Here is a 20,816-nt window from a genome sequence, read left to right on the forward strand (position 1 = left end):
CTTCCATTCAAAATTTCTATAATTTCTTTTTTACTTTCTCAAAAATTATTACTTTCCACATTTTTATAATTGCAGAATAGTGATAATAAAGTTTACAATTTGTTAAGATTATCTACAAGCTAAACACATTATATATATTATTTCATATAAATCTCACTACAACCCTGAAAAGTAAAGAATTTATAGTTCCCAATTTATAATTAAGTCAACTGTCATGAAGTGAATCAGCAGCCAAAAAGTGGCAGAACTAGAATTCTAACTAAATTATGTTTTTTCCAGTGTAATACATTGTTGCTGTTTTCTTCTTTTGATTCTCACTACTATGAGATGGCAGAAAAATGTTCTTGACAAATGCAGTCCTAATACAGTCCCATTGAAACATTAAAAAAAAACTTTGGGTGCTGGAGCGATAGCACAGCGGGTAGGGCGTTTGCCTTGCACGTGGCCGACCCGGGTTCGAATCCCAGCATCCCATATGGTCCCCTGAGCGCCGCCAGGGGTAATTCCTGAGTGAAGAGCCAGGAGTAACCCCTGTGCATCGCCAGGTGTGACCCAAAAACCAAAAAAAAAAAACCAAAAAACTTTGCCCAAATATTTTATATGAACCCTTTGCTGCTTGTCTGGAGAACTTGTTTTGTTTTTAGTTATGTCAGCTGCGTTTAAATTGGTAACAGATAGATGTCAGGTCAAAGGCCAAAGCGAATGTTGAGAAGGCAGAAGGAGGAGAGAGAAGTGCTTTGTATATAGAGGATAGAGAAGCTTCTTGGAGGCCTAGTCACAGTTCATGAGGCCAGAAATAGCACCTTAATTGTGAGTCCAGCTCTCTGGAGAGCACAAATTACATCAAAGGTAAGAACTTGTTGCCAATACTTCCTTTGTGCTAAATCACTGTATCGCTGTCATTCCGTTGCTCATCGATTTGCTCGAGCGGTCGCCAGTGACATCTCCATTGTGAGACTTCTTGTTACTGTTTTTGGAATATCAAATATGCCATGGGTAACTTGCCCGGCTCTCCGAGAAGGACGGAGGAATCGAACCCGGGTCGGCCATGTGCAAGGCAAACCCCTTACTCACTGTGCTATCGCTCCTGTTGTGCTAAATACTCTTTTGTATTTAGTATTTGTGTTTTTGTATACTTTTGTATTTTTGTATTTGTGCCTTTTATGTATTAATTCATTTAATACTCAAATAATCCTGCAGATTAAGGTTTTTTAAATTTTTTATTGAATCACGTGAGAAACAGTTACAAAGTTTTCATGTTTGAGTTTCACTCATACAGTGATCGAACACCCATCTCTCCACCAGTGCATATTTTCCACCACCGGTGTCCCCAGTATCTCCCCTCATCCCAGTCCTCTGCCTGACTCTGTGGTAGAGAATTTTCCCCATACTCTGTCTCTACTTTTGGGCATTATGGTTTGCTCGAACTTTCCCACCACCACTCAAGCCTGCCTGCCAGGGGCAGAAGCTAGATAATTTATTTTCTCTTGCTTATTATGAATATCATAAGAGGTTGTACAGTTGTGAAAGTGGTCGTGTGCTTCTGGAATTCTAAAATTTAAATGGTTGGTGTCTAGAGACATTTCTGTAGGGAGCTAATCCATTTTGAGATTCACTTGGGAGTCTCTGGATCAAGGCCGTTAATGCGCTGAGATAGCTCCCAGAGGCAGATCCTGGGCATGACAACCAGGAACCCATGTGGGTGGAGAGACGGGGTGGATTAAGTTTTTGACCAGGCTGAAGAAATTGCAGTAAGTATGGTACTTGCCTTGCTCACCTAGTTCAATCCCTGGCACAGCATATGATCCCTTGAGCACTGCCAGGAGTGATCACTGAGCACAGAGCCAAGGGTTAGCCCTGAGCACAGTCAGATGTGGCTCCAAACTTAAAAAAAATAAATTAATCTTTTGATTAATCTCAATTTAAACATAGAACATTGATGTAAGTAAAGAGAGGCTCTAACTTTCATTTAATTGATGTAAAAACGGAGACATGAATAAGCTGAGTAACTTGCTGGAGGTTGGACTGGGAGTAAGTGGTAGAACTGGTTTTAAATTTAGAATTCAGGGCCATACAGAACTCCCTGCAATCTGTTGTGAAGATAAGCACTATTTCAGAAAACATTTAGTTCTAGTATATATGCATTCACCTGTCTGTGTGTGCACATGTGTTTGTGTTTGAGTGGGCTGCAAAGTGAAGTTTATTCCTTCAGGCCACAGCAAAACTGTCTAAAAGTTACCACTCTAGCAATAGTAGTTCTGAATTGTACATTTTCAACCTCATCAGTGTTAATACCAAGTAGTACTCTAAAATGATTGTACCGAATCACATTTCCATCAGCAGTGTAGGAGTTATTTGTGTTATATATTTATCTGAATGTAATAGTATCTGATTTCAATATGCTGCAAATTAAAAGTTTATGATTTCCATGACATCTTTTCTTGGTTTTGCTTTTGGATCACACTCAGAGATGCTCAGGGATCACTCCAGCACTGCTTATGGGACCATGAAGTGCCAAGAATGGAATCCAAGACTTCTGCGGGCAAAGTATGCACTCTAGCCCTTTTAGCTCTCCTTGGTCCCTCTATGACATCTTTTTATATCTTTTGGCTCTGCATGTTTTACCTACTGGCAAATAATCTGTTCGTATTCTTTACTTATGTATTGTTGTATAAAATACAAACACAGCTCTCTGACAGAATCAGTGTACATATTAAAAGAGCCAGGCTACAAGAAACCTTGCTTAAGATCATCAAGCTAATAATTTATTTACAATGTGAGACTATATCTAGAGAATAAGGAAGTCATGATTTTTGTTTTACAATACCTGCCAGGGAACAAGACAATGTTAGGGGAAAAAAGGGAAATAATTTCAAGCATGCAACCATATCTCTTGTATCTAATTAGGTTTTGTGACATTAAAAGATTATTTCTTTTGGGGCCGGAGTGATAGCACAGCGGGTAGGGCGTTTGCCTTGCACGCGGCCGACCCGGGTTCGATCCCCGGCATCCCATATGGTCCCCCAAGCACCGCCAGGAGTAATTCCTGAGTGCAGAGCCAGGAGTAACCCCTGAGCATCGCTGGGTGCGACCCCCAAAAAAAAAAGATTATTTCTTTGTATTCTCATAACAGTCTGAAAGATAAAACATTTTATCCCATTTTGTAGATGAGGAGACTGAGGCTCAGGGAAGTAAAGAACTTTGCCTTTGAGAGGTTAAATTACAGCTAACGAAAATCAGTCAATTCAAACACAGGACTTTCTGATTATAAATTTAGTGTTTGTTCCCCACAATGCTAACAGTCTATCTCTATTCTTGGTATGAGGTAAAAAGCTTCCCATAAATTGAGCATCAATATCACCCTGACTGTATCTTGACTTCCTACCTCACTTTCTTTACAGAGTCCCCAAAGCCCATTTCTAACTGGGATGGACCAAGATTATAATGATTTTCTGCAGAATCCAGCCTAAACACACTGGCTCAACTTGGATCCCTCCCATTAACCAGCCAGAATATAGGAACTCTCAGCCAATATCATATATTCATCACCACTGTCCAAGGATCACCTGATGAAGCCTACTCAGGAGCTCAACACCCTCCATAATAAGTCAGAAAATTCTAATCAGAGTTCTCAATTTTGGCTGCATATTAAAATCACCTGTAGAACTTAAAGAAAATCCTGATACCCCGGTAATAATCCAGATTGACAGTATTAGAATCCTTGGGAATAATACCCAGGCACAGAGAAGAGCTAAAATTTCCCCAGATGACTTTAATTATAGCTCAAATTAAGATCCATTGTTAAAGCACCTGAAAGCTCCAGCATTCACACTCATCATGGTTTATACATTTTAGCACTTCTTAGAGCAGTTGTTAAGATTCAGGTTATTGAAGCTCATCCTCAGAACCCATGTTTTGGTCCAGACCCAGGAATCTGCATTCTTAAAAAACACCCAGATCGTTTTCACTACAAGTCATTATCAGACCACATTTCTCAAAATGCTACAAGACAGGAAGTGCTGTGTGGAAATGGGAAGACTCTGGCCCTTTAAGTACTGATTAAGAGAGCTTTAAATATGTGGGGTCCTGCAGCCCAAGACTCTTTTTCATCCTAATGGATAAGGTAAGGAGTAGGTCCTAGAATGGACCTCTCCTTAGAAGTTACCTTAGCATCTGAGTAAGTTTTTTTTGTTCCCAGTCCAGGAGAGCATGGGGATATTTCTCTGTCCTCTGTGCTGTTTCTGTTTGTTTGGATGCAAAGAGACCAAGTTAGGAGACCTCTTTTAGTCCTGAAGCTCCTCCCAAAGGAAGAAACATAGGGACTGCCTGTCTGCCTTTTGTTTTCTTTTGCCTTATCACTTATGATTAAGAAGAATAATGTGACTATTTGTGTGAAAAGGAAAAAACAGAGTATCCATTAAGCTAGGGCTGGAATGTGTTGCTGAATACCAAATCTTTCAAGATGTTTATCCACAGCATCCTTCGAATACTTTTATGGGGACTGCTGTTTTTTACGGAACACAGTGCCCAAATGGCAAAGATAGGACAGTCCTCTATAGCCCTTAGGACTGAGGCTCCTACCTTGCCCCTGATTTGGGAGCTGCTGGAAGAAGTTCCTGGCAAACAGCAGAGACAGCCACGGGTCCTAGGGCATCCTTTGCGGTATATGCTGGAGTTGTACCATCGTTCAGCAGACCCACATGGACACCCTAGAGAGAACCGCACAATCGGGGCCACTATGGTAAGACTGGTTAGGCCTTCAGCCAACACTGCAATGCCTCTCAGAGGTGAGTTATCATGCTTCCATACTATCCTGTAGGGACTCTGTGGGTTTACTATCACTTTTGCTATCAACTGCTGGGTGAGCATTTCCTTCAACTTGGTTTTCAAAGGGCAGGGAGTTTAGAAGAAATTGAGTCCAAACCTGCTTCCCCTTTAGAATGTTTTCACTTGGAGCCTATCTGAATCTCTCCAGGGATTTAAGACAACTAAGTGATGTGTCAGCTCCTATCTTTCAAAGCATACTGTTGCTTGTTACGTTGCCGAAAACTGTCATTGGGAAGTATCTGTGCACATAGTTGTGGTCTCTGTTTATGTTGTATTATTTAAATGCCAAAGGATACAGGATCCTGAGTTAAGGGAATTTACAAGAACTCAGAGGGGGACATAAACAAGCTAACACCTGAGTCTGTCCCTGACTAGGTGACCATTTGCAATTGAATTAAACTCTTAAAGACATCAACTATCAATAGTCGTCATGGTACAGTTAGCTTAGTTTAATAAAAATTTAAAAAACCCTAATTTACAAAGTAATTAATAGTTTAGTCTTAGGCATACAATATTCAGAAACCAGTCCAACAATCATAGCCCACTTCCCTCCACCAATGTTCCCATGCTCCTTCCTCCCTCACCCCACAAGCTCCCCACCTGCCACCTTCAAAAGTGTATTTCAAAGTTCTGTGGTTGTTGATGTTATCACTCTGTTATCAATGTTGTTGAGTCTGTGCTCTGAGTATACAACCATTCAATTCCCCCACATCACCACGAGGTCCCTGTTTCCCACTACATTCCCTTCTCTTCTTCTTCCTTTCCCCTATATTTCTTTCCTTCTGTCTTTCTCCCTATATTCTGGGCTCAATGTTGATAAGAAAAATAAAACTTGGAGAGGGTATTTTCTTGAGTGTTTAAATATGATACCTCACATCAATATTCTATTTCTGTGGTGCTATTTTTGGTTTGGGAGGCCAAAAATAATTTAAAGTTTTTCCTCCATCATAGTTGAGTTTTTTTTAAAAAATTTGTATTAGTTGATGTTCCAGGACATCAGTGGACCCCTAAAATACAAAGACTTTTAAAGAAGTCTTGGAAAACTGGTGAGAGTAATCTTGAGCCCTTTCCAGTCTCTGAGATGAAAATATGTAGGATTTACACTCCCTCCTTCAATTTAACTGCTACTCTATTCCCTAGCTTCTCTCTCCCCCAACTCTCTTCCTCCGAAAGTGCTGAGAGTACCTACCCCAGGATCCTGCCTATCTTAGTAGTCCAATTCTAGGGCATTGGGATATAGCTCTGAAATGTTGAGGACAAACAGAGCCACACCTTCCTACTGTTGAGAACCTGCAGATCCCCCTCTGATGTGGGGGTATGGAGCATAAGGTCATGTGATGCTGAAGATCAAGCTGGCATCCAGCTCACATTATAACCCCTGGACTGTCTCCCCAATCCCTAGCTTCTTAAGCTATGGATCACAACCCTAAATGGCATTTCATAACTGAATATGGGGTTTGAGAAAAAAATGTCTTAAATTTAAGACCTCTTTTCCATAAATATTTTATTTGCATGCCTCTTTTATTTATTCACGTTACTATAACAATTTCTCAGGAAAAAAGTGATTGTATGTGAGGAAAGTTTCTGAAGTCCTACAAAGTTATATAGTTGATGTCTTTAAGAATATAATGCAATAATTTCCTACCAGAAAATCATCAAAACACTTTTTAATCTTCACTGCTATTATATGAGGTAGATGCATGTATTCCTTTCATAGGTATGTGAATACCTATAAAGTATTTTCTGAAATAACTTAGTGCAAAATAGCTTGTAATTGGTAGAGTTGAGTGTCAATCAGCTGCTTTAGAGTTTGCATTTTTAATGGCCCTGCTGTGCTGATTACTCAACAGCTTTTAATTGAGCAGAGCTACATTTGGGGTTAGGTAGAAGATGAAAACAAGTTCTTCTTTAACCTCTAGGTAGTAGCATGGGGCATACAACCAATCACATAATGGTGTCACAGCATAACACATGCTTTTTAAAGGAGAAGGAGTAGAGCTCCCAGGACTCTAATGGGTTGTGCTTCAAGTCAGGAAAGGGAAGCAGAAAGGTGGTTGGAAAGTTTCACTGAAAAGCTACTACTTGAATTTTAACTTGCAGAAGGAGAAGTCTATGTATAGAAGCAGAGAAATGCGTTATTATTAAGGACAGAAAATAGCTTGATGTAGGTGGAGAGTCGCTTAACAAATATTCATACAACGCCTATGGAGTGCTCAGTATGCGAATGTGATCAAGAAAGGCATTGTGTTCTCAAGGATGAGACAAATAATACAGAACTTATGGTAAATGCTAACAAAGAATGAAATAGATTGATTTAGTAGAGAATTATCAAAATACTGCTCCCTTTCATGAAATTGTAAGGGAAAGTATCTGTGTAAAGGTGATATTTTTGAAATGACTTATATAAAAGTAAGCTAGGTCTGAGAAAAGAGTAGAGAAGATCAAGGATACGTTTAATTTATGCAGTGGAAGCAATGTTTACAAAAGCCTACGTAGTGGAAATAAGTCTGTCAGACTTAAAGGACAGAAGGAAGACTAGCATGAACAGAGCTTGTATCAATTTTGGTGTGATATTGGATATTAGACTGATAAAAGGCATGGAATGTGTAGACCATTACAGGGGAGCTTGATTTCATTCCTAAATATAGCAGAAATTTATGTAAATTAAATTTGTATGAATGATAGGCTAGAAAGAAGGAAGGAGGATGCTTAGAATTAGACCTATATCCTGATCTGACAATAGGATCACTGGCACCTAGGGACTCTGAAAAGGATCCAAAAAAAAAAAGAAGACAAAGAAGAGCCTGACACAGCTGATAGCAAAAGAGCTATTCCAAATTCAATCACATAGGATGTGTGCGTCAGGCATTTCCCTTAAAGTTTTGAGCAGATCCTTCCTGGCTATGGTCTTTAGCCACCCCACCCTTCTTCAGGAAATGTCAATATCCGTAAGAGAAGTTGAGTTCCTCAGCAGACCATTGGGTAGATGTTAGACTGGGTTTCTTTTCAACAGGGTAGGGTAGATGTATGTATGGGTGAGTCTTTTGGAAAATTGCAAAGTGTGAGTATGGAATAATTTAGTAGAGCAAATTTAAACCTGGCTTGTGTCTTGTGTGAGTAATAGTCACTGCTCCAAGCTTAAAATATATTAGGCATAATTTGGGATGTGAAATTTTAAAAGTATTATGATCCATCAAGATATTAAAGAGCTCTTGTGTGGAATGCCTTTGGGTGGGGAAGGAAGTTTAGGGAAATAACATAAAAATTAACAGAAACATTTAGTAATGTTTGACTAAAGGTTCTTGCTGTAATGACTGAATTTTTGTAATCTTTGCTCTTGACCTTTGCCAGGTGGGGGTGCAGAAGTTCAGAGCACTGCTGGCCCATCCTTCTAACCCATTTGCCACTGGGTGTCAGAATTACAGTTAAAACTCTTCCCTGAACACTGCCAGGTGTAGCCCCAAACCAAAACCAATAAATCTTTGTGATTAATTTTAGATTAAAAAAGAATTAAAACTCTTAGTCACTAAGATCACAAGAAATATGCAATTTATGTTAGATTTCTTACAAAATGAAATATTTATATGACCTTGCTAAAAATGCTGTTTAGGGAACTGGTGGTACAATGAATGGGGTATATGAATAATCGTTTCTAAAAAAGAATTGAGAAGAGACATTAAGGAAATAGGGGTAAATGGTCCAAAAAGCACTTTCTAAAAAATATAATTTTGTGTATATACCATATGTTTACAGTACTATTAATTTCTGGAGCATAGATTCACACCCATGTGTGTAAGCCTTGCTCATTAGGAAAGTTCTAATGCCATTCCCATTATTACATCGATCCCCTCAAGCTTTTACTTCCACTTTTACCTTCGCCCCTGGTGGCCATACTTTTCAGACTCTCAGTTATTTTTGTTGTGATTTGTCATTTTCTTTTCTTTAGTTGTTTATATTACCCACTTGAGAGAAATCTCCAGCAACTTTCACTCTTATTTCACTTAGCATAATCACCTCAAGTTCTATCAGTGTTGTTGCAAAAGTCACAATTTCATCCTTAATAGTTGTAGTTTTACATTTAGTATACACAACTTTTTTCAGTCACTTATTGATAGATACTTTGGTTGTTTCTATGTTTTCAATAACACTGTAGCACTGTCATCCTGTTGTTCATTGATTTTGCTTGAGCGGGCACCAGTAATGTCTCTATTGTGAGACTTGTTGTCATTGTTTTTGGCATATCAAATATGCCACGGGTAGCTTGCCAGGCTCTGCCGAGTGGGCAGGATGCTCAGTAGCTTGCTTGGCTCTCGGAGAGGGACAGAGGAATCGAACCCAAGTCGGCCATGTGCAAGGCAAACGCCCTACCTGCTATACTATGCTGTTATGGATAAAGAGGTGTCTATGTATTTTGTCAAAATAAGTAACTAGGAGTTATATTATTGGGTGATACGACATTGTCAAGAAATAATTCTATTCTAAAAATATTTTTTATTATTGAGGTAACATGATTACATAGTTTATATTTTGAGTGTACAAATTTAATGCTCCTCTACAAATCATAAAGTGACAAAGACCCCTCACACCACTTCCTCAAGTGATGGCAGGCTATGGCACTGAATACTGCTTCAAAGAGGCATCTGAATAGGAAAACCGTACCTGAGGATTTTTTTTATGGGTCACACCTGGTGGTTATCAGGGCTTATTCCTAACTCTGATCTCAGGGGCCAATCCTAGTGGTCTTGGGGAACCTTCTGGGGTGACAGAGATTGAACTTGTTTTGGCTTCATGCAAAGTAAGCACCCTATCAGCTATATTATATGTCCAGCCCATTATTCTTTGTTTTTAAATTTAAAAATATGAAGTATAATTGTAGTCTAGTATTATAAAAGTTTGGGGTATTGGGTTCTATCCACAGTACCCTATGTGAGCACTGCCAGGAGTGATCCCTGAGCATAGCACCAGGATTCAAGGCTGAGCATCACTGAGTGTGGCACAAACCAAACAAAAAGTTTTCTGTGTGCATTATTATAAATCGATCTCTGAACAAATTACCTTTAAGTTCATCTCTAAAAGTCTTATTCTATCCTTCACCATAAAACTGACCCATTATACCCAATTTCCTTCTTTTTTCTATTATTTTGCTAACTAAAAGTATAATTTCATAGTCTAAAATTTATTTCTGCTGTTTATTTTCTTTTGTTTATGTAACACATACAAATGAGATTGTACATTGTGCTTGTCGTTTCTCTGACTTATTTCACTAAGTCCTCTAAGTCAAATACCCTCTATTCTTGTAAATAGCAGGATTTCACCTTTTTAAAAAATAGCTGAGTAGTCTATTGTGTATATATACCACCTGTAAAATGTACTGTAAAATGATATGTGCACCTCCATGATCATGCTGTAATGAATGTAGCAGTGCATATATAACATTGAAATTATATTTTCAGGTAAATATCCTGTGGGATAATAGAACACTGTAGAATGTTTGCTTTTAATTTCCCTGTACTGCTTTTTCTTGGTAAATGCACAAATTGAGATTCTCACCAGCAGTGTACAATTGTTCCCTTCTCTCTATATTCTCTGAACAATTGTTCGTCTTTTTAATAACCATTTTCAAAGGTGTTAGGTGATATTTAACTGTGGTTTTGTTTTGCTATGCTATTAAGAGATCAGCATCTTTTTATGTCTGTTGTATTTGTATCTATTTAGATCCTCTGACTATTTTTAAATTGTTTTGAGTTTTGTGAGATTTTTTAGAAAAATGTATTCAAACCATTAACCTCCTTTGGTGTATGAATTGCAGCAATCTTTTCTGTTTTAATAGGATTTATTTTTTGTGTTGATGGTCCTTTTCTCTGATGTACAGAAGTTCCTTTTTTTTAGTTTGTAGTCCTATCACTATTTTTCTTTGTTTCCCTTTCCATTAGAGTCAATTGACTCCAGGATCACTATTGGCAGAGGATCACTACTGGTACTCTCTGCAGTTCTGGGTAATAAATCCTGGTTGGCTGCATACAAGGCAAGCACCTTATCGCTATATGATCTCTGACCAAAGGACTCTGAACTCTCTTTTTACCAAATCTAGTGGTACTCAGGACTGAATCTGCAGTCAGGGATCACTGCTTGCAGGATTGGGGGTCCATATGGGATGCTAGAGATGGAACCTGTATTACCTGTATGAAGGCAAGCACCCTACCCACTATACTATTGATCTGACCCCTGACTCTCAATTCATGTATGGCTCACTGATGATTCTCTTAAGTGGTAACATTTAATACTTAATTAATTTTAATATTTTAGTCGATTATATGTCACTGTCGTCCCATTGCTCATCAATTTGCTCGAGCGGAAATAGTAACGTCTCCATTGTTAGACTTGTTGCTGTTTTGATCTCTCATATAATAAGCCTTACATATTGAGGCTTTCCCCCCATGAGAAAAAAATCTGAAAAATCTAAAACTGAGACAGTTTTTCTTTTCAAAGAAAACAGATGTGAGTTCAACCATTAATCCGATCACACTCTGAAAATGCTTTTTTTTAAGTTCAAGGAAAAAGGATGTTTATATTTTTAAAAAAGAAAAAAGTTTTAGTCAAGAATTATATTTTGTATATTCGGTAAGGTACATTATGGTACATTATGGTTTATATTTGACTAAAAGTCTTATGTAATTATGTAGATACATCATCAGATACAGAAAATGAACGTAAAACTTAAATGCACAAACTGAGAAGAATGTAGATAAGAAAATGTTTATTAAGTAAATGAGATTATAAGTGAATCACCTGTAACCATAATTGTTTCAAACGATATACTAGTCTAACTTATTTTTTTATTTTATTTATTTTATTTTTTAATTTTAATTTTTTATTGAGTCACCATGTGGAAAGTTACAAAGTTTTCAGGTTTAAATCTCAGTTATACAATGCTCAAATAACCATCCCTTCACCAGTGCACATATTCCACCACCAAGAATCCCAGTATAGTTCCACCCCGCACCCCCATGCCCCTAACCCCCCCACCCTTAGCCCCCCGCCTGTGTAACTAATAAATTTCACTTTACTTTCACTTTGATTGCATTCAATATCCTGAAAGTGCTTTTAATATAGTTCCTCTAAGCATACATTTTCTTGTCTAAAAATGGGAATAAAGACTTTAGAATACATAGAAAATACATTGAAAATATCAAATACTTTAATAAGGGCTCAATAAGTAATAGTGATTATCATTATTTTGAATTAATTTTAGGGTCACATACAGGTATGTTTGTATGAGCAGGTTTGTGAGAGTGATTAAGTCTAAGAGGCAAGAAACTAGAATCCTCTGAGGTCTGAGAGATATAGTATAGGATATACGGTGCATGTCTTGTAGCTGGGCAAACTGGATTCAATTTCTGCCCCATATTTTGTCCCCAGAGCACTCCAAAGTCACTTCATTTTTAATGTCTTTTCAATTTAATCATCGTGAGATACAGTTACAAAGCTTTCATGTTTGAGTTTCAGTTATACAATGATCGAACATCCATCCCTCCATCAGTGTACATTTTCCACTACAAATGTCCCCAGTATTTCCCCCATACCAACCCTCCCCCTCGCTCTATGGCAGAAAATTCCCCACACACACACACACACACACACACACACACACACTCTCTCTACTATTAGGCATATTGTTTGCAACATAGATACTGAGAGGCTATCATGTCTGGTCCTTTATCTACTTTCAGCACACCTCTCCCATCCTGAACGATCCCTCCAACCATCATTGATTTAGTGACTCCTTCTCTATTCCAGCTGCCTTCTCCCCCAACACATGAGGCAGGCTTCCAATTATGGAGCAATAATCCTGGCCCTTGTGTCTACTGTCTTTGGGTGTCAGTCTCATATTATGTTATTATATATTTCACAAAGAAATATAGAGTTTTAAACATTGTATTTGGATTTTTTCATCTTTTGTGTTTTAAAGTGTAGGTTTATCTTTTGATATGTTTGAGTCTAGTTCTCTAAACATTTTTCTATAAAATTTGAAAGAGGGCAAACAGAAATATTTTTGTTATATTTTATTTTTTTGCTTTTTGGGTCACACCTGGTGATTCACAGAGGTTACTCCTGGTTCTGCACTCAGGAATTACTCCTGGCGGTGCTCAGGTACCATATGGGATGCTGGGAATTGAACCTGGGTCAGCCGCGTGCAAGGCAAACACTCTACCCACTGTGCAATCACTCCAGCCCCACAAAAATATTTTTAAGAAAGTGATTTTGAAAAGATAGTATGAACCAGTTGTTATTAAACTTAGTAAATCTCTAGACTCATAAGGATTTGAGTAATCTCAGAAAATGGTCATACACACAATTTGACAAATGAACTATCTTTTATATTCTAAATATTAATCTACTTTCATCTAAGCCATTTATGGAATGTTTCCTATGGATGGCCACAAAAATCATATATGCCAGTAGAAATTATTTTGTTGACCAGCATACTCTATTCACCTTACCTTTTCTCTCTAAAATAGTCTTTGCATCATCATTTAAGTTGAAAGTCATTGGACCATTCATTTTTGATATTAGGGAGAATCTCATAAGAGACAATATGATTGGTATCATTCTAAATATTAGGGATATGACTGGAGCGATAGCACAGTAGGTAGGGCGTTTGCCTTGCACATGGCCGACTTGGGTTCAATTCCTCTCAGAGAGCCTGGCAAGCTACTGAGAGTATCCTGCCCATATGGCAGAGACTGGCAAGCTACCTTTGGCATATTCGATATGCCAAAAACAGTAACAACAAGTCTCACAATGAAGATGTTACTGGTGCCCGCTTGAGCAAATCAATGACAACCATGCTACAGTGCTACATTCCACAAATGAGTGCAGTCATTCTATTTCTATCCCTCTGTCTCTGACTTATTTCACTTAGCATGATACTCTCCCTGTCCATCCACTTATAAGCAAATTTCATGACTTCATCTTTCCTAACAGCTGTATATTATTCCATTGTGTAGATATACCAAAGTTTCTTTAACCAGTGCTCTGTTCTCAGGCACTCAGGTTGTTTCCAGATTATGGCTATTGTGAACAGTGCTGCAATGAGCATACAGGTGCAGATGTCATTTCTACTGTGCTGTTTTGCACCCTCAGGATATATTCCCAGAAGAGGTAATGTTGGATCATATGGAAGCTCAATTTTCAGTTTTTTAAGGAATGCCATATTTTTTCCAAAAAGGCTAGAACAGTCAGCATTCTGACCAACAATGAAAGCGATTTCTCCCCAATTCTGTGCCAGTATTGGTTATTCTTATTTTTTTTATGTATGCCAGTATCTGTGGTGTAAGATAATACCTCATTGTTGTTTTGATTTGCATCTCCCAATGATTAGCAGTACAGAGAATTTTTTCATGTGCCTTTTGCTCATTTGTATTTCTATTCTGAGGACATGTGTGTTCATTTATTCTCCTAATTTTTTGATGGGGTTGGAGGTTTATTTCTTGTATAGTTTTACCAGTGTCTTTTATATCCTATATATTAATCCCTTATCCCATGGATATTGGGTAAATATTCTTTCCCATTCCATGGAATCTCTCTGTATCTTGGTCACCGTTTTTTTTTAAATTTTTTTTACAGACTTACAACTTTTCTTGCTTGTGTTTCAGTCATACGATGCTCATCCATCCACCCATCTCTCCACTAGTGCCCATTTTCCACCACCCATGATCCCAGTAACCCTCCCACCCTCCCACCTCACCCCCCCACCCCACCTCACCTCTGTGGCAGGGCATTCCCTTTTGTTCTCTCTCTCCTTTTGGGTGCTATGGTTTGCAATAGGGGCACTGAGTGGCCATCGTGTTTGATCTATAGTCTATTTTCAGCGCACATCTCCCATCCCCTGCGGGTCCTCAAACCAAGCTTTACCTAGTGTTCCCTTGTCTTTCTGAACTGGTCCTTCTCCAGCATGTGAGGCCAGCTTCCAAGCCTTGGTGCCAACCTCCTGGTACTTATCCCTACTATTCCTGGGTGCCAGTCTCCCATTTTGTTACTTTATATTCCACATATGAGTGAAATCTTTCTATGTCTCTCTTTCTGACTCATTTCACTTAGCATGATACTTTCCATGTTGATCCATTTATATGCAAAGGTCATGACTTCAACTTTTCTAACAGCTGCATAGTAATCCATTGTGTAGATGTACCAAAGTTTCTTTAACCAGTCATCTGTTCTCAGGCACTCGGGTTTTTTCCAGATTCTGGCTATTGTAAACAGTGCTGCAATGAACATTCGAGTGCAGATGTCATTTTGACTAGACTTTTTTTGCCTCTCCGGGATATATTCCCAGGAATGGTATCACTGGGTCAAATGGGAGCTCAATTTCTGTTTTTCTAAGAAGCGTCCATACTGTTTTCCAAAAGGGCTGAACCAGTAGGCATTCCCACGAGCAGTGTAAGTGAGTCCCTTTCTCCCCAAATCCACGCCAACAGTGGTTGCTTTTGTTCTTTTGGATGTGTGCCAGTCTCTGTGGTGTGTGGTGGTATCTCATAGTTGTTTTCATCTGAATCTCTCTGATGATTAGTGATGAAGAGCATTTTTTCATTTACCTTTTTGCCCTTAATGTTTCTTCCTTGAGAAAATTTCTGTTCATTTCATTGCCCCATTTTTTGATGAGGTAAGATGTTTTCTTCTTGTAGATTCCAACCAGTGCCTTGTATATCCTTGATATCAACCCCTTATCTGATGGGTATTGGATGAATACTCTTTCCCATTCTGTAGATTGTTTTCGTATTTTGGTCACTGTATCCTTTGTGGTGTAGAAGCTCCTTAGTTTAATATAGTCCCATTTGTTTATCTCTGTTTCCACTTGGTGGTCAGTGGCATGTCATCTTTGAATATACCGTTAGCTTTAATGTAGTGGAGGGTTTTGCCAACCTTGTCTTCAATGTACCTTATGATTTCTGATCTGATATTTAGGTCTTTAATCCATTTTTATTTGATTTTTTGCATGGTGATAGGTTGAGATCTAAACCCAGTGAGCACTTCTTGTATCCACTTCTTGTATCCAAAATAAATAAAAAAGAAATAAGGACTGAAATTATAGTAGAGCAGGTAAGGGCACTTGCCTTGCATGCAATCTAACCAGGTTTAAACCCTGCCATCCCATATGGTCCCTCACGCACTGCCAGAAGTAATTCCTGAGTGCAGAGCTGAAGTAACACCTGAGAATTACTGCATGTGTTTCCCAAGAAAAACCAATAGGAAAAAAGGAAGAAAGAAACTAATCCTTTTCTCTTTTTCTTCTTTTGCAGGTCCGTGGCATATACAGACCTTGAACTTTCCTCTGCGACAAAACCGGGTAGGATATCAATTAGTCAGGGCCACTGTGGTTTATCGCCATCAACTTCATCTAAGTCGTTTCCATCTCTCCTGCCACGTGGAACCTTGGGTACAGAAAAGACAAACCAACCACTTTCATTCTACACGAAGAGGTTCCTCAAAGCCTTCTATGCTTTCCAAATCATGGGCAGAAATGGACATCACACAACACATTCAGCAAAAGCTCTGGAATCACAAGGGGCGCAGGATTCTGCAACTCCGCTTCATGTGTCAGCAACAAAAAGCAGGTCAAGTACTTGAGCTCAGGTGGCATGGCACTTCATCCTTGGACATTGTCTTCTTGTTGTTCTACTTCAATGATACTCATAAAAGTGTTTATAAGGCCAAAGCTCTCCCTAGAGGCCTGGCGGAGTTTACTGGAAGGGATCCTCCTTTTTTGCGGAGGGCCCGGCAAGCAGGTACTATCAGGTCTGAGGTTCCGGGTCCCTCTCAGGAACACGATGGACCTGAAAGTAGCCAATGTTCCCTCCATCCTTTCCAAGTCAGTTTCCACCAGCTGGGCTGGGATCACTGGATTATTGCTCCCTATCTCTACAGTCCAAACTACTGTAAGGGAACTTGTCCTCGGGTACTGCGCCATGGTCTCAATTCTCCCAATCATGCCATCATCCAGAACCTCATAAATGAACTGGTGGACCAAAGTGTACCTCAACCCTCCTGTGTCCCTTATAAGTATGTCCCTATTAGTATCCTTCTGATTGAGGCAAATGGAAGTATCTTGTATAAGGAGTATGAGAATATGATTGCCCAGTCCTGCACATGCAGGTGATGACAAAATATAACTTGCTCAGGTTTCCCAAGAAATTAGAGATGGGTTTAAAATAAAGAAGCAACTATTTCTATTAAAGCTGCAAAAGATACTTTATTGAATCTGTGTGTTCTATTCCATAAGTGTTAAGTCTTTTCCCACATTTATGAACACTTTATGAGGGCTGTTCTGATACCAAATACCAAAGGCAGAGAGCCCTTATTACTCTAGCAATTTCTCTGGAGATTCCTCTATCTCTTCATATCTTTGTGACTTTGTCAAAATTCATTAGTATCTGATGGGTGAAATTTACAAATTATCCCAACAATGCTGGGAGATATAAACTCTTCATGGTGTTCATCTTCCTTGGCCCACTAGAATATTTGGAGAAAAGAAAGCAAGACTTTACTCTTCCTTGGCTCCTATATCCTTAAAACTAGTTCTTAATCTGTGATAAGTGCCGCTTTTATGATTGAATTGTCTGATAAATCTAATATTAAATTTTCCCAGATGGATTAGAGAAAACAAACCCAAATAAGGATACTAATCTCCCAGCCTTTAATACATCAATAGTGAAACCTTGCACGAGGTTTTTTCCCTCCCTTTAGTTATGAACAGAAATGCAATCCCAAACTCCCAAGGGCAGGGTAGAGTTTCCTCCAAAATTCTCTTCTGAGGTCTGTGAGATAGTACAGTGCATACAGCAAACTGAGGTTCAACCCCTGGCTCTCCATGTGGTCCCCTGAGCATGACAAGGAGCAATCCCTAAGCACAGAGCCAGGAGTAAACCCTGAGCACTTCTGAATACGGTCCCCAAATAAAGTTATTTCTTTAGGTGATATTGTTATCAATAAGCCCTCCCTGGGTTGTCCCTTGAGGGAAAACCAGTGAGATAGTTTACCTGTCCATCTTTTCCTATGCCCATTCTCAGTGGAATGGGAGTAATTTAAGATGGGTACATATGTTTGCCAAATATGAATCCCTATGTCTTTTAAACATATCTATCATAAATGAACTCATATTACCACCCCTTTCTCAATAATTGGTTCCAGTTAGAATTACATGTCTATAAATTTTCTTCCTCATTCTGAGGAGCTATTCACTAAGACAATTTTGTATGTATACCTTTATTATATCCCTAAAATTAAGTGCAGACACACTAGTCTTCATTACTTCAATGCCTTCATGATATTAAAGTTTCAGGTAGATCCCCTCCCTGCCTTCACCCATGATAAAGTAGCTCAATTTGCTTTCTTTAATACTATTGATCAGGGATCAGAAATAATACAAAAGTTAGGGCACATGCTTTGAATGCAGATGAATTTTATTTAGATCCTCAGACTGAGCATTGCCTCATGTAGCTCTGGAGAACCTGGCCTGGCAACATAGAAGTAACAGGAGTGACAATGTCCTCCACCCCACCCTCGACCTGGCCAAACATTGTTTTGGAGACCTCCCTTAAATACTCTAGCAAAACTTTCTTTGTTACAAAATATGGAGTTCACTTTCAGTATGGCATATTTATTTTAGTTTTTATATGTTATTGAGGTATGAGTTTGGTTTGTATAGTTCTATATTACTAGATCCAGCACATTGTCCAGATGAATACAAATAGAACACAGTGACATATTTTGTGAAAGAGGGATGAATTCTTCCTGATACTGAATATTTAAGTTTTCAATTTTTTATTTTTATTATAATACATAATAAGACAATTTTGTGGTGCTGGGGATCACACTCAAGGCTTTATACATACAAGGCATGACATATAGCCTATGAGCATATCCCTGATCCTCAGATATTTTGTATTTCAGGTAAGATTACTCATTTTTATTCCTATCTAAAATCATAATTCAAATGACAATGTGACAGTGAGTTATTTATTTGGGGGCTACATATAGCAGTGCTCAGGGCTTTACTCCTGACTCTACACTCAGGAATTACTCCTGACAAAACTCATGAGGATATATGTGAAGTCCAAGTCAGCTGAGTACAAGGCAAACATCTTACCCATTGTACTATCTTTTAAGCCCCTAAGTCCTTGAATAAGACAGTTTTTAGAATAATTAAATGTGCTGAAAACTAAGAAGGTAGAGTAAATATGGGTATTAAATTCATCCATTTCCTCAGCCTACCTGGGCTAAGTACAAATACTTAATAGCACTTAAGATGGAACTTGATTATAATACCAGATCTAACTTCTGAGCTAGATAAGGTGTTTTTATTATTTTCAAAATATCTTAGTCTTATAAATCCTGAATCCACATGAAACAATCTAAAGACTAAACATGGCTTAAGTTTAATTATCCCCATTATTACTGATGCCTTGAGTTTCATATTGCCCAAGGAAAACACTGGCAGAATGGGCGTGGTGGTATGGATTTTCTTTTCTCAATATTTCCAGCTCAGAACTTTTTCTCAAGTCCTATATATGTGTGTATGTACATGTATGTATATATATGCATATATGTGTATATATGTGTGTATGTATGTAAAATATATGTGATATATAGATATAACATTTCAAACTTTCCTTTGGGAGAAATGTCCTTCCTAGTAGATGGGAATCAGTCTGCCCAGGTGGATAGAAAAAATTCATTACTTGGTCTAAAAAAGGAGAGCAAGGAGCAAAGTCCAATTTGTCCCAATACTCTTAGCAAACAGCCACAATTTCATAAGTATACGAGTGCAAAATCAGCATACATTAAGCTTCACTCTGACCCTAGAACTCTGTTATTTGCCTTGGTAGTATAGTCCAACCAATTCTGGGAAAAGTTGGAAAGTAGATGAAATTTGTCTTTAGTTTCAGCAAATATTTGGGTGTCTAATTTTGTAAAAGGTTTCAAAAATCTTCACTTAATTCTACCATTATCACTGTGAAGCGGGAAGTATTTGATCTGCTTTTAAAAATAGCTGGGCTAGGGGCTGGAGTGATAGCACAGCGGGTAGGGCGTTTGCCTTGCACGTGGCCAACCTGGGTTCAATTCCCAGCATCCCATATGGTCCCCTGAACACTGTCAGGGGGTGGTTCCTGAGAACAGAGCCAGGAATAACCCCTGTGCATTGCCGGGTGTGACACAAAAAGCAAAAAAAAAATAGCTGGGCTATAATTCATATTCGTTAAAAGCTAATATAAGCATTCAGTATATTATGAGTTAAACAAAAATCACTGTAATACATTTTGCCACATAAAACTATACCCATTAGCAATTAATATTCCTTCTCCAATCCCAACTTTGGAAATTACTAATCAACTTTCTTTTATTATAGGTTATTTATATTTATCTAAGTAAAATATTTGTTTTTGGAACTTTATTTTTCTTTTTTCTTCTTTTTAAAAAATTGAACCACCATGAGATATAGTTACAAAGTTGTTCATGATTGAGTTTCTGTCATACAATACAATGTTACACCATACATTCCTTCACCAGTACACATTTCCTGCAACCAATGACCAATGTCCCCAGTTTCTATCCCGCCTGCCATTCACCCGCAGCCTGTTGTCTCTCTCTTATTTTCCTTTTATGCACGGATTTGCAATACTGTTACTGAAAGGAGGGTATCATGAGCATGATTTTCAGCACTCAGTTTTTGTCCAAAGTGATCATTTCCAACTATCATTGGCATAGTATTTCTTTTTGTAACTGTATATTACCATAACACTTTTAAGATTCTTCTCTATTGTAACAAAGAACATACATTATTTTCTTTTATTACTAAACACAATTCATTATACACCAAATCAAATTATGTTTATCCAGTCATCAGTTACTGGGAATTTGAATTGTTTCTATGTTTAGACTATCATGAATAATGATTGTGGATCTATATTTTATATATACTTTGTATATGA

General features: G+C 38.2%; 1 protein-coding gene across 1 annotated transcript; it reads left to right on the forward strand.

Moving 5' to 3' along the window:
- Nucleotides 1-4,441: 4,441 nt before the first annotated feature.
- BMP15 (bone morphogenetic protein 15) lies at nt 4,442-16,984 on the forward strand. Its single transcript, XM_004606466.3, has 2 exons — nt 4,442-4,787; nt 16,128-16,984. Exons 1-2 carry the CDS (start codon nt 4,463-4,465, stop codon nt 16,982-16,984), a joined length of 1,182 nt encoding a protein of 393 aa, XP_004606523.2. The 5' UTR covers nt 4,442-4,462.
- The last annotated feature ends 3,832 nt before the right edge of the window (nt 16,985-20,816 follow it).

The sequence above is a fragment of the Sorex araneus genome, chromosome X (assembly GCF_027595985.1).
Source record: "Sorex araneus isolate mSorAra2 chromosome X, mSorAra2.pri, whole genome shotgun sequence".
Taxonomy (NCBI): domain Eukaryota; kingdom Metazoa; phylum Chordata; class Mammalia; order Eulipotyphla; family Soricidae; genus Sorex; species Sorex araneus.